General features: G+C 42.2%; 1 protein-coding gene across 2 annotated transcripts in view; it reads right to left on the bottom strand.

The window, feature by feature from the left end:
• ush1c (Usher syndrome 1C) overlaps positions 1-14,355 on the bottom strand; it is a 279,860-nt gene that overhangs the window by 227,205 nt on the left and 38,300 nt on the right. For both annotated transcript variants that reach the window (XM_078549127.1, XM_078549128.1), the window contains exon 3: positions 8,068-8,211. In XM_078549127.1, the coding sequence (XP_078405253.1) occupies positions 8,068-8,211 (144 nt within the window). The remainder of the gene's footprint in view (positions 1-8,067; positions 8,212-14,355) is intronic.

Raw genomic sequence — 14,355 nt, 5'->3', positions numbered from 1 at the left:
GATTAATGTCAGGAAGTCCTTCTTCATGCAAAGAGTGATCAACACAGAATAAACTTCCAGATACAGAGGTGGATGAAATGTCTGTGGAATCATTTGAGAAATAATTGTTGGCTAGCATGGGGCATATTAGGATCTCTCTTGGACCATACATCAATTTGGGCTAAACAGTCTTCCTCATTCATTATTAAACCATGATCAAGTATTGCAGGAGTTAAATCCATTGTCTAGAAAACTTAATTAAGTAATATGTTGCTTTAATGAATTCCTTCTTTCACAGACCCAAGAAGGGTAGTAGGGATGAACCAGGGCACTATAGGCCAATGAGTCTAACAATCAGTGGTAGGGGAATTTTTGGAAAAAATTCTTAAGGACAGAATTAATCTCCACTTGGAAATTAAAGGATTAATCAAGGATAGTCAGCATGGCTTTGTCCGGGGAAGATCATGTCTAACAAATTTGATTGAATTTTTTGCGGAGGTTGCTAGGTGCGTAGAGGGTAGTGTAGTTGATGTAGTCTACATGGGCTTCAGTAAGGCTTCTGACAACGTCTCTTATGGGAGTCTGGTCAACGAGTTAAGAGCCCATGGGATCCAGGGCAATTTGGCAAATTGAATCCAAAAATTGGCTTAGTGGCAGGAGGCAGAGGGAGATGACCGTGGAGTTGCTTTTGTGACTGGAAGCCTATGTCCAGTGGTGTATTGCAGGGTTTGGTGCTGGGTCCCTTGCTGTTTGTAGTGTACATTAATGATCTAGACATGAATACAGGGGGTATGATTAGTAAGTTCGCAGGCGACATGAAAAATGGTGGTGTGGTAAATAGCAAGGAGGAAAGCCTCAGACTACAGGACGATATAGAAGGGCTGGTCAGATGGGCAGAACAGTGGCAAATGGAATTTAATTCTGAAAAGTGTGAGGTGATGCATTTGGGGAGGACTAACAAGGCAAGGGAGTACACAATGAATGGTAGGACCTAGGAAGTACAGAGGATCAGAGGGACCTTGGTGTGCATGTCCATAGATCATTGAAGGCAGCAGGACAGGTAAATATGGTGATTAAGAAGACATATGAGACACTTGCATTATTAGTCAAGGCATTGAATACAACAGCAGGGAGGTTATGATGGAGCTGTATAAAACGTTAGGCCACATCTGGAGTAGTGTGTGCAGTTCTGGTCTCTATAGGAAGGATGTTATTACACTAGAGAGGGTGCAGAGGAGATTCACCAGGATGTTGCCTGGGCTGGAGTGTTTCAGCTATAAAGAGAGACTAGGTAGGCTGGGATTGTTTTCCTTAGAGCAGTAAAGGCTGAGGGGCGCCTGATTGAGGTGTACAAAATTATGAGGGGCATAGATAGGAAGAAACTTTTCCCCTTAGCAGAGGGGTCAATAACCAGGGGGCATAGATTTAAGGTAAGCAGGAGATTTAGAGGGGATTTGAGGAAATTTTTTTCACCCAGAGGGTGGAGGGTATCTGGAATTCACTGCTTGAAAGGGTGGTAGAGGCGGGAACCCTCACAACATTTAAGAAGTATTTAGATGAACACTTGAAATGCCATAGCATACAAGGCTATGGGCCAAGCGCTGGAAAATGGGATTAGAGTAGATGGGGGCTCGATGACCGGCGCGAACACAATGGGTCAAAGGGCCTCTTTCTGTGCTGTAAAACTCTATGACTCCATGATTCTAGATCTCCATTTTTATTTTAAAGCTTGAAAGAGATAACAGTAAAACCATTAAGCAAGCAAGCTCCTATCGTATAATTTAGAAGTTTCAGAATTCCTGGTGTGGTTATATAGTCACTCAAGCAACCCATAAAACAAGGAAATTAGCTATTCAACAATTCAGCATTGTTTCTCTTCATAAAAAGCTTCTTATCGTAGCGAGTTCCACTGTATGATCCCAAGTGAACACATTACTGTATAAAACATGGATAACAACTGCAAGCATTGTTTGGGCAAAAGCATTTCCAAACTGTTTTAGTAGAACTCACTCAATGTTAGAAAGCTGCCCTTCTTTTCATATGTGACAGAAAGTTGTTTGAGTCAGTCGGCTTATTGTGCTCACCTAAGAGTGCTATCTGACTTTTTAACTTGGCAATGTGCTTCACTATAAAGGAGATTCCGCAATCTCGTGCTCCCAGGAGGGTGCCACACTCACATAGTGAGTACTGATTCGTGAAATCATCCCTTAGTATATTACTAAAAAATGTGTGTATTAATTTACTTATTCTCTCTCCCTCTCCAACATTTTTCCTGCTATTATCCTGTATGCTTTATGACATTAAATGAGCTGTATGAGTTTTTGTTGAAGTGCAAATTCATGCCGGAGTATGGTTTCAAATGTCAGGTGTTAGCATGAGTGCAGTGAATGGCCATCAACATTATGCAGAGCAGGCAGTTTGTTCCCTCTGCAAGGGACTAAGACCTCACACTGTATATTTTCATAATGTATATAGATATGCTCATTGCTATTTCTGAACTTTTAAAACTGAACAAAGACCTTTAAAATGGCTGAAGCTATGGGCAGAATCGTCCCAGATTTGCATTAAGTGCGGTAGCGGGCATGAAAAACAATGTTTTACCTGACGGCCGCAATGGCAGGTTTTCACGCCATATCATCTCCTTCCTGCTTCATTAATTATGCAGCCACAGGAAACACACCCTCTCGCTGGTGGGCAGCCTCTGAATCGCTTGCCAAGCCGTTACCTCACCGTTTCCTCACTCCAGGTGCCATTTCTAAACTGCAGCTGCGCGCACAGTTCTCAATGCTTGCAGCCCAGGACTGCTCCAATGAAGACATGACCCTGAAAGCCAAGAAGAGTTCAGGGACCTTTCACTGGAATGCCTTTTGGAGACCCGCCATGATGTCCTCTATCCTTGCTCTGGCCGCAGGAGGCTCAGCAATCTCACCATTCCAGCTTGGAAGGTGGTGACAGTGGTGGTCAGTGCCAGCACTGCACAGAAGAGGCCAGCTATCCAGTGCAGGAAGGGGATGAATAATCTTGTCTGTGCCGCCAGGGTAAGGGAACCATCTCATCACTCTAAACACACACACTCACAAGGCCATCATACATTCACTGGCATCCCACTCACTGCCAGCTCAAGGGACATCACCAATCCCTCTCTTACACAGACCGTCACATCTCCTCTTCTGGAGACTGTCTACTCAGCCCTCACCATCTTGAGGCCACTTGCACGGATCAACATGAGCCCCTACACACACCCTGGAATCCCCCATTCCCCAGTACAGCCCTCACCCTGCAGTCTCTTCCCTTGTATGAGCCAACTTCTTCCCCTCCCCCAAGCAAGCCCTAGCCCTGCAGCCATTGAGAAGTCACCCCCGCCTTACAGCTGGTCTGGTAGGTAGAGACCTGTCTGTGAACCCCTCTCTAAAAGTGATGTGGTGCTGCCTGCGAAGCCTGGCACTGTGAGTGCTGCCCGAAGCAAGGTTGGCAAATAAAGCTCAAAGTCCTGAGTGAAGCACAGCTCACCAGGTGCACATCGCTTATGTACAATTGTGAAACATCTCGGTGTGTGCCTGGATATTCCAGCATGGGGGGATGATTTTGGCGAGCAGGGCTTATAATGAGATGCTAAAGTATTGAAATTAGGTTCCAGATATTGGTGGCCCGCCACTGACGGGCAGAGCAGGCGATTGCAAACTGGTTTCACAATGGTGTAAAACCGATTTTTGGCCTTCTTGCCATATTGTTCGCTCACGCTGCCAAACACGCCCACCGCCAACAGGAATGAAAAATCCCACCCTACGTCTGTCTGTGACCCCTGAACAAAAAAAGTCACTTAGGCAGTATTAGGAAAACTCACACCTCATTATCTCTAAGGAGCCATTAATGAATCCCTGTGGACTGTGCAGCCCAGCTTCAAAGAGAGCTATACAAAGGCCATCTGCATTTAATAACCCAGACTGGCCAGGAGGAGATGAATTGCCTGCTAAGACAAAGGACCCGCAAACTGTCTTTCAATTCCTAATGGCTGAGAAATTTAACAGTCTTTGGAATCCAGACAATGGATACACATCCTTTCCAAAGGTCTGGTGGAGAGGTGGGAGTCATGTGACATGGGCCTCTGGCTTGTGGAACAAGCAATATTTCCTTGCTGAACTACATAGCTCAGTCTACTGTTTACCATCTGACTAGCAGCCTTACAGAAAAGGAGCTCTGCCCAGGTTGAATAACTGGCCCCCATCTACACTGCTACTGCAGGAAATTCTGTATCAATGCCTACAAGACTGATTCATCTCTATGTGTCTATCTCATTTTGTGAAGTCCACACCACCGGATAAGTGAATTCTACAACATCAGTTTTCTGCCCTCTAACCTCCGTGAAGGAATACCTCATTTTGACTTTGAATCCGGACTCTGGAACCAATATTTAGTTTCTCTGTCATCTCTGTACTTTAAAATCTCCTTTTCTCTATTCCTCACTTTACTGTCTGAGTGTGGAGGCGACACTGTGACCCCGCCCCACCCCCCCTTTTGCATTTTGAATGTGTGCAATAAATTAACCCTTTTTTAGTCCATCCTATCTCAAGTTTGTTGTGGGTTATTAATAGAAAATTGGATCACACAAAAGCCGAGGGGTTAGGAAATACGTCACCCTTTATAAAGAGGGAAACAAATCAAAACACATTTCTGTTTATAGACAGGTGGTGAGAGGAGAAACTCCAGTCCATAACACCTCAATCAGCACACAACACTGATTTAACGCCACTACTGCCATTTTGGAGCTCAATGCTCCAGCTACTATCCTCTCTTAACCTCGCAAAGCTGAATTCACGTTCGGCAAGAGGAAGGAGCCATCACCAGCACTATTTGAAGGCATGGACAACTATTTACAGGTTAGTTTCTGGTTCATTTATTCTGGCTGTTTCTTCAATTCTAGAAGTGTTGGCGTTTTCTATTATTGTTCAAAGTAGCAAATGTTTACAATGGTGTGGCAGGTGCTGAAGGCCTTGGCCCTGACTTCAAAACTTCTATACAAACCTTTCCATATTGCAAAAAAAAGGAGAATTCTCTTAGTGCCTGTGTTCCATGTGCCTTTACCTGCTGTAGTGTTCCGATGTAGTGCTAACCCAGTGGCTGCAGCATGGTTGGTGGGTGGCCAGTGACTTTCAGTGGAAGAGACTGCGTGTGACCTTGGTGGAGGATCTCAAAAACCTATGAGCCTAGAAGGCTCAGCTTCACATTGCATCACCTCAGTACAGGCAGCAACAGCATGGGCACAGGCAGAGTGAGAGGGTGAATGTTGTCTTCTTGAGAGTGGCCAGGAAGTTCGTGCTCCAGAGAGACACTGTCACACGTCCAAGATGGCGCCTCAGCCATCCTAGTAATCTGTCAGTGGAAAGATTGCTGGAGAGCTGCAAAACCCTGTAAGAACATTTGCACAACGTGTCATGAGGGCAGCAGCCTGTGCTTGCAAGGCTGCATGCTGACATTGTACAACTTCAGTCTGAGCTTCCATTGCAGCATTATGACTTCTGATGGTTTCTGCTTGTGCTGCAATTGGAAGTTAAGACATTGGCCATCAGACAGTCATCATGGTAGGGTCCACATGCTTGTTGATGAAATTGGCCACCACTTTCTTGCAGGAAAGGATAGGCTCCAAGCTCTGGGCAAAATATGTGCCAAGTTGGTACTGAACTCCATGCTCCTTGACATTTGCTGCAGGCTTTCTGACAGGCTTCTCAATGCACTGAACATTTTGTTATGCAAACATATCAATGTTCTTCCATGGACTGGTCCATCGAAGTTCTCATCTGAGTCCTCTGCAGCAGAACCCATGTGCAATCTTGCTCTCCAGTGAGCTGTCGCTTGTGCTATCCTTACCCCTGCCCTGGAGCAAGCAATTCTCACCACATGCAAATCCTGTTTCTATGTTAGCCTCTAAATTAAAACAAATATAATATCTGAAATTAAGTGATGGTAAGTCTTCATTGCTGACTTCTTCCTGTTCCCCCACTGCCTGGTCAGATTGCATTTCTTGTGTATCTGAAAGGGCAAAGGAATAAGGTGAAGGCTATAGTGCAGAGAGAGCAAGTACAAGGTGCATGCTTACATAATCTGGAGATTATAGGTCATAAGAGAGTATGGGATGAAGGGAGCTGGAACGTGAGAAGTGTATTAGCTATGAGGATATGATCATCTTCGATGGCTTCCGCTTCTCTGCTGGCTACAGTCTCAGCAATGAGTATCCCAATAATGCCCAGCACTGTCTCTTCCATTGGGGATAGGACATACAAACAGGCATGGCTCCCTTACAGTTAGCTCCTGCTGCCTCACAATATGCGTGACCTTGTCCTGTAAGAGAGAAGGAAGTGTGTCAGTGAGTGTCAGGCAATCTGTTTGGGTGATGGAGCTTTCATGATTGAATTGCTGGCAGTGTGTGCTAGCTGTAAAATTTGGGTGTGAGGCTTAAATTGTGAGGTTGTGGTGAATTAAATGAATGTTAGATATGCGTCCTGATTGGAAGAGATTGTTGGTAACTGAGTGATAGGGGTGTGGTGAATTGAGCAGTGTATGAGGCTAGTGGCGCAGTTACTAGGATACGCATTTGAAGATGTGTTCACTGACCTTGACCACTTATGAGGGATCATTGAATTCTTGAGGCACTGCATCCAGGTCCATGTGGTTTGACTCCTAGCACTGACTTCTACTGTTATCTGCTCCCATTAGCTTATGAGTCATATCTAGAGGGCCTCCTCACCCCTGCAGATACAGGACATCTCTCCTACTTTCCACCTCCTCCACAAAGGCTGCCAATGCAACATCCAAAAAAACTTGGATGCCACATCTCCCATGTTGTGCCATTACTCAATATTCCACAGGTCAGGTTTGCTTCCAGCATGACTGTCAGCAGCTGCCACAGCCACAAAGCACCACCTATTTAAACTCTTTCGAGTTATCAACAGTCACAGATTGCAACTCTTTCGAGTACAATCACAGTTCTTGGTTTCCGGAGTGGGACGTGAACCCACAACCCTCTGATTCAAAGGCGAGGGTGCTATGAACTGAGCCACAGCTGACACCAGAGGTACAAGCTAGCTTTTAGTGCAGATGAGCTTTAATTGGTCTAGTCACTCATGGCATTGGCCTTTTACTCAGGTATCCAGCTAGAATTGCTGGTTGAAACTCTTTCGAGTTATCAACAGTCACAGATTGCAACTATTTCGAGTACAATCACAGTTCTTGGTTTCCGGGAGTGGGACGTGAACCCACAACCCCCTGATTCAAAGGCGAGGGTGCTATGAACTGAGCCACAGCTGACACCAGAGGTACAAGCTAGCTTTTAGTGCAGATGAGCTTTAATTGGTCTAGTCACTCATGGCATTGACCTCTTACTCAGGTATCCAGCCAACCAACAGCACAGCTAGAATTGCTGGTTGAAGTTGGTGTGTTGCCTGCATTGCAGTCAATCAGCAGGGATTAGTCACGCATTGTGATCCCTGTGCCTGTTTTTGTGGGCTATCAGAGTTAGTACTCTTCATGTCAGCAAATTAATTAATCATTGTAATATCACAGTAGACCTGTTGACCATCCTCACTAAACATCCAGGGACTTGTATTTTTCAACAGGACCTCAAGCTTATTAGCATGAGGCTGCATTGATCAACTTTATAACCATTAGTACTACCCCTGCACAGACTATTATTAAAATTTGGGAATGTTTTGTTTCTTATCATATAGTACCTAACCACACATAAATATAAACATAATTTAATATAAATATAATCTTTCCTTTTTGCTTGGAAAGTAAATTAAAATATTATGAATTCATATTGCTAGTCATACCTCATCCAGCTCAACTTTGGTAAAATAAAACTAATATAATAACCCAACAGTAATGGTATATTGGCATACAAATGAGAATTTGCTTAGTACAGTAAAAAGTACAGTAAAAAAGAGTGATCGAGGCAGTGAATTTTCTCTAATTATGAAAACCAACTAATTTTCTTGTAAAGAGAATGTTTAACTCAAGGAACACATTCAGAGTTATATTACTATTTTAAAAATTAATTATGCCTTGGTTTCCTTCTTACAATCTCCACCTTACCGTGATCGTTTTGGTGTCAGGTTATCATATTCCACTTGGTGTTTTAGTGGAATAAGTGGTCGGATAGCATCAAGCATTGGCAGACGACTTGGTTCATTTATCACCAGTTTTAGGTCTCCAACCAGAACAGGGAGATCCATAGATCTGAGAGACAGAGAAACAAAGTTGGCTAGAGTTAAAACAATACATTCCCTATTTCTGTTTTTCCCCCACTTTATCTCACCATAACTCTACTTATTGGACTCACTTTATCCATCTCCAGACTTTTCTGTCTCTTTGAACATTTATACTGATAGTGCCAATTGATTCAACAATGATCATTTCACTGTTTCGCACAAAGAGATACTGTCTCATTGAACCTCCCTCTTCCCCATCTCACCAGCCTTTGCAAAAGGCAGAGGGAACATAAATGTGGATGCAAATATAATTTTCACAGAAATATTAAAACCAGTCTAAAGTTATTTAGTAACCAACTATGTTTCAGATCATTAACGTATTTCATTGACAGCATTCTTTCACAATATTAAGCCATCCATGTTACGCCTAGTCAATTCGGTATTCCAATACCACAAAAATAAAATTAAAGGTAGGAGAACAGGTATCAGAGGAAAAGCCTGACAGACAGCTGGTATATCAATATTTTTACTATATTGATTTGTGTATTAAGTACATGACACAACATAAACTTTATTCAGGAGCAGGCTTGAGGGGCAATAGAGTCTACCACTGTTCCTATTTCTCATGCAAGATGATTTCATTAGAAAGAGTAGTGGAATCAGAATTCAGAATTTGTAAAAGGGAAGTGGATGAATTTGAAAATTAAAAAAGAATAAACGGTATGGGAAAAGGGTAGGGGAATGTGATAACTGAATAGAAAGCAAAAAATACAGATATTGGAAACATGAAACAAAGATAGAAAATGCTGGAAGCACTCAGAGGTTCAATCAACATTTATGGGCAGAACAGATCAGTTAACATTTCAGATGCAGGTCTTTCAAGAACTGTAAAAGCTTATAGATAAACAAAGGAATGGAACAGAAGGAAGGTGGAAGAAAATGTTTTTAAAAAATACAACAGCAGTCATATGACAAAATTGATTGCACCACTAAGGAACCAAATCCTAACTCCGCATGCAGGAATTGAAAAACTGTATACAGGAACAAGACTAGATTCTTAGAATTGAATTGTCTAACATAAAGGTACCAAGTGGTAGTTAAAAGCACTTGGGTTTCAGTTTGTTTCTTTAATCAAATATGCAGGTACTGGCTTACAAAATTTCAGAGGAAAATAAGTAAATAAGGATACATTGTACTGGTATACCAATGCCTTGTACGATGCAGTCTTCAAACACTGGTTCACCCTACATTTCTCACTCTTAACCTAACCATAACAGATATATCAAGTGTCAACCAGATCCACCAGAAGTGGCATTGCAGGACAACAGACTAACCTCACACACCTTTTTGCAGCCACTTCAATTAGTAGAAGCAAGCTGCCCACCTGCCCAGTTATGTACAAAAGCACTGTAGACAAGTGGTGAACTGAACTAGTGTTTAGTCTTTCTTAAAATCACATCAAATACTTTTCAATTGAAATCAGGTCAAATTAATGGTTGAGAATCTTTAAATTGTCAATATTACTATCCTTTACAAGTAAAGTAATCTTGAAAATTTGACATTTGAAAAATACCGCACCCTACTCTTCCACCATCCCTGCACCCCCACTCTCCTTTTTGGACTCTAAACAGTGTATAATCGAATCATTATAATCAATTCCAGTCAGTAAGTGACAAAGTTCATGACAGGATGGAATATTGAGTTCAGGGATGAGTTTATGGTTAGCTAAATGATTCAGTCAATTGTGGTAGAGACAGAGGCAGCTATTGGTCGGGGGTTAATTTAACAAAGCTTAGAGTCCAGAAATCTAATCAACAACCTACCCCCTAACACTGAAGTTACCCTTGCAGTATTTTGTTACAGCTCAGCTAACTTGATTTATGCAAATTTGCACAAGTATTTTCAGTGGCTATTTCAAAGAATATCTAACACCTTGATACAAAGTATAGGAAAAATAATAAATAAATAAAAAGGCAGAGAAAATGAAAGTTATTATGTTATTGCTGTGAATTTCAATAACCTTGCACAGGCAGTAAATTATTAAGAACTGTTGATTCACAGATGATGCAAACACTGCAGGGCTTTGCTTTATGAATGGCAAAAGCAATTAGGCAAACCTCAATGAAACTGAATCGGAAAGGACCACTGAGAAACAACACCAGTTCTCTCTGCAAAAGATCACATGGAAACTTTGCCAACGTCTACATTTCAGTTTCTTTTGTGCTTCTTTTATTCAAGTAATGAATGGAAACAATATATCTTACAAAACATTTCTGTGGCAGTAGAAAACTAATAACCCATTTCAAAATAATTATTTTATGCAGAATAAAGTTCTCCAATTTTCGCATTTTGTTGTTCTGTAGTTTAAACATTTAACGTCATAGTATGCTGACTTAGCTCCTTGAGTTGGGAAGTAGGACTTAAAATATTGTAATTGAGTTTTCATATTTCATAATTCATACTGTACTTTGTGATTGTGAAAGTGCAGCCACATGGTTGAAATATATTTTATATAAAGTAATTGGTCACTGCACCCTGTTTAATGGTGTACATTTTAATCAAGTTGGAATCTATACTGGTGCTGATTTGTGATTGGGTCGAGCTTAAAGCTATGTATAGGTCACTGATCCAAATTATGTCACCAGCTCCACAATCTGTTTCAGCAAACGTAGAGTATTGTACATGCATAAAACTCTACTTCAAGATACCCAAATGGCAGTTAAAGTTTTAATCTTGGCAAAGAGGCAGTGAATTAAGGAGCTCTCTGCTAACATTAAAAGGATATAAATTGAAGTGTACATGTTTCCATGTAATCTAATTCACCCTTCAGAATTCAACTTTAAAACTGAATTCAAATTACCATTTGAACTGTGCATTATTGTTCTAGGCCATTGCCCTATTAGATGACATAACCACTAGATGACCATACCCCAAATCAGCACATTCATATCCCCTGAAACATTCAAGCACATGCTGATACACATGTTTATCAATAAGCTCAAGTACTCTAACTTTCAAAGTACATTATTTCCTCTTCGGTATGTATAGTATAAATGTCTGTTAATTATAAAATGTTAATTTCCAAGATTTCATCACTTTGTACAAAAATACTGACAGGACAGACTGATATTGACCATCGTATACAGCTCTTTTAATGATGTTATCATTTTTGAAATTCTTTAATGGGATATGAGCGTCACTTCCAGCATTTATTGCCCATCCCTACATTCCCTTGAGAAGTTGGCGGTGCATTGTCTTTTTGAACAGCTGCAGTCCATGTGGTGTAGGTACACCCACAGTGTTGTTTGGAAGGGAGTTCCTGGATATTGACCCAACCACAGTGAAGGAACAGCGACAGACTTCCAAGTCAGGATGGTGTGTGGCATAGAGGGGAGCTTGCAGATGGTGGTGTTCCCATACATCTGTTGTCATTGTCCTTCTAGATGGTAGAGGTCACGGGCTTGGAAGGTACTGCCAAAGGAGTCTTGGTGAGTTGCTGCAGTGCATCGTGTAGATGGTACACACTGTTGCCATTGTGCATCAGAGGTGGAGAAGTTTAAGGTGTTGGATGTGGTGCCAATTAAGTGGGCTGCCTTGTCCTGGATGATGTGGAACTTCTTGATTGTTGTTGGAGCTGCACTCGTCCAGGGAAGCAGAGAGTATTCCATCACACTCTTGACTTCTACCTTGTAGATGGTGGACAGGCTTTGGGGAGTCAGGAGGTGAGTTACTAGCGACAGAATTCCTAACCTTTGATCTAGTCTTGTAGCCACAGTATTTATATGGCTAGTCTAGGTCAGATTCTGGTCAATGGAAACCCCAGGATATTGATAATGGGAGATTCAGCGATGGTAATGCCATTGAATGTCAAGGGAAACTGGTTGGATTCTCTCTGATTGGAGACGGTCACTGCTTGGCATCTGTGAGGCATGAATGTTATTTGCCACTAATCAGCCCAAGCCAAATGTTGTCCAGGTCTTGCTCCATTTGAACATGGACTGCTTCAGTATCTGAGGAGTCACAAAAGTTGCTGAACATTGTGCAATCATCAGTGACCATCTGAGCTTCTGACCTTATGATGGAGAAAAGGTCAATGATGGTACAGTTGAAGATGGTTGGACCTAGGTCACCATCCTGAGGAACTGCTGCAATGATGTCTTGGGGCTGAGGTGATTGACCTACAACAACTGCAACAATCTTCCTTTCTGCTAGGTATGACTCCAAATGGTGGAGAGTTTTCCCCCTTATTTCAATTGGTGCCAGTTTTTCTAGGGCTCCTTGATGCCATAGTCGGTCAAATGCTGTATCAATGGCAAAGGTAGTCAATCTCACCTCACCTGTGAAGTTCAGCTCTTTTGTATGTGTTTGAACCAAGGCTGTAATAAGATCAGGAGCTGAGTGGCCCTGGCAGAACCCAAACTGAGCATCAGTGAGCAGGTTATTGCTAAGCAAGTGCCGCTGGCACTGTCAACAACACCCTCTATCACTTCGCTGATAATTGAGAGTAGGCTGATGGAGCAGTAATTGGTCAGGTTGGATTAACCTGATTTTTGTCACAGGACATACCTGGGCAATTTTCCACATTGCCAGGTAGATGCCAGTGTTGTAGCTGTACTGGAGCAGCTTGACAAGGGGTGCAGCTGGTACTGGAACGCATGTCTTCAGCACTATTACCGGAATGCTGTTAGGGCCCATAGCCTTTGCAGTATCCAGTGCCTTCAGCCATTTCTTGATATCACGTGGAATGAATTGAATTGGCTGAAGACTGGCATCTGTGATGCTGGGGACTCCTGGAGAAGGCTGAGTTGGATCATCCACTTGGCACTTCTGACTGAAGATGACTGGAAAGGCTTCAGCCTTGTATTTTGCGCTGATATGCTGGGCTACCAATAATTGAGGATGGGGATATTTGTGGAGCCTCATCTCCTCCAGTTATTTAATTGCCCACCACCATTCACACCTGAATGTTGCAAGACTGCAGAGCTTTGGTCTGAACCCTTCGCTATGGAATTGCTCAGCTCTGAGTTCTGTCTATCGCATGCTCCTTCCATTGTTTGGCATGCAAGTAGTCCTATGTTGTAGCTTTATCAGGTTGACATCTCATTTTTAGGTGTGCTTGGTGCTGCTCCTGGCATTCCCTACTGCGCTCTTTGTTGAACCAGGGTTGATCTCACAGCTTTGACAGAGTGGGGGATATGCCAGGCCATGAGGTTATAGATTGCATTTGTATACAATTCTGCTATTGCTGATGGCCTATGCCACCTCATGGACACCCAGTTTTGAGTTGCTAGATCTGTTCAAAATCTATCCCATTTAGCACAGTGGTAGTGCCACACAACATGATGGAGGGTAACCTCAATGTGAAGACGGGAATTTGCCTCTACAAGGAGTGTGCATTGGTCACTCCTACCAATACTGTCATGGGCAGGTGCATCTGAGGCAGGTAGATTGGTGAGGACGAGGTCAAGTAGGGTTTTCTCTCTTGTTGGTTCATTAATGCTACACAAAAAAAAATGAGCTTCCCCAATTGTCCAATTAGTAAATTCATTATCCTGTGTTGTACTGAGCTATGGACGCCAGGAGAGGTCTGAAGTTGTGCTAAGCTGGCTGATCTACAAATAGTTTTAGGGCATTGGACATTGTGGGGGAAGTAAGCTATTGTTCCTGCCAATACTAGTGGTTTTTGCTGGGATGGATGAAGAAATATATGTCAAATGAGGAGGCCAGATTAGACTCAATTGAGGTGAACTCCCTGCCACCGCCCCCACCACCTCCCAATCAACTCCACAGTTGAATTCCAAACTAACATTCACTATCCACATAGGTTCACTTAAAAAAACAGACACAGGTGAGGTTCTGGAGATCAGTTGCATGAGAGTTAATACTTTCAACAGAATAAGGGTAAATAAACTCTTCAATTCAACTGTATATGGTTTTTAAGGTTAAAAAATAAGCATAGAAGGCTTATTATTGTGATCTGCCAAAATTAATCCTTAATTCCCAATAATTCAACTCTTATGCCATACCATTTTAATATTTCCTACATCAATGGTTGCAACAAGAATATTCAGTTCAGCTTGGTAAACTCATTTATTTTAGCATGAAACTAAAGATAAAAACTGTTCCTATTTTCTACCTGAATTAATTTTTAAATTTGTACTTAATTGGCTGT

Source organism: Cetorhinus maximus, chromosome 9, assembly GCF_964194155.1.
Source record: "Cetorhinus maximus chromosome 9, sCetMax3.hap1.1, whole genome shotgun sequence".
NCBI classification, from domain to species: Eukaryota; Metazoa; Chordata; class Chondrichthyes; order Lamniformes; family Cetorhinidae; genus Cetorhinus; species Cetorhinus maximus.
Note: the sequence above shows the minus strand (reverse complement) of the source record. Positions and strands in the feature narration are given on the sequence as shown.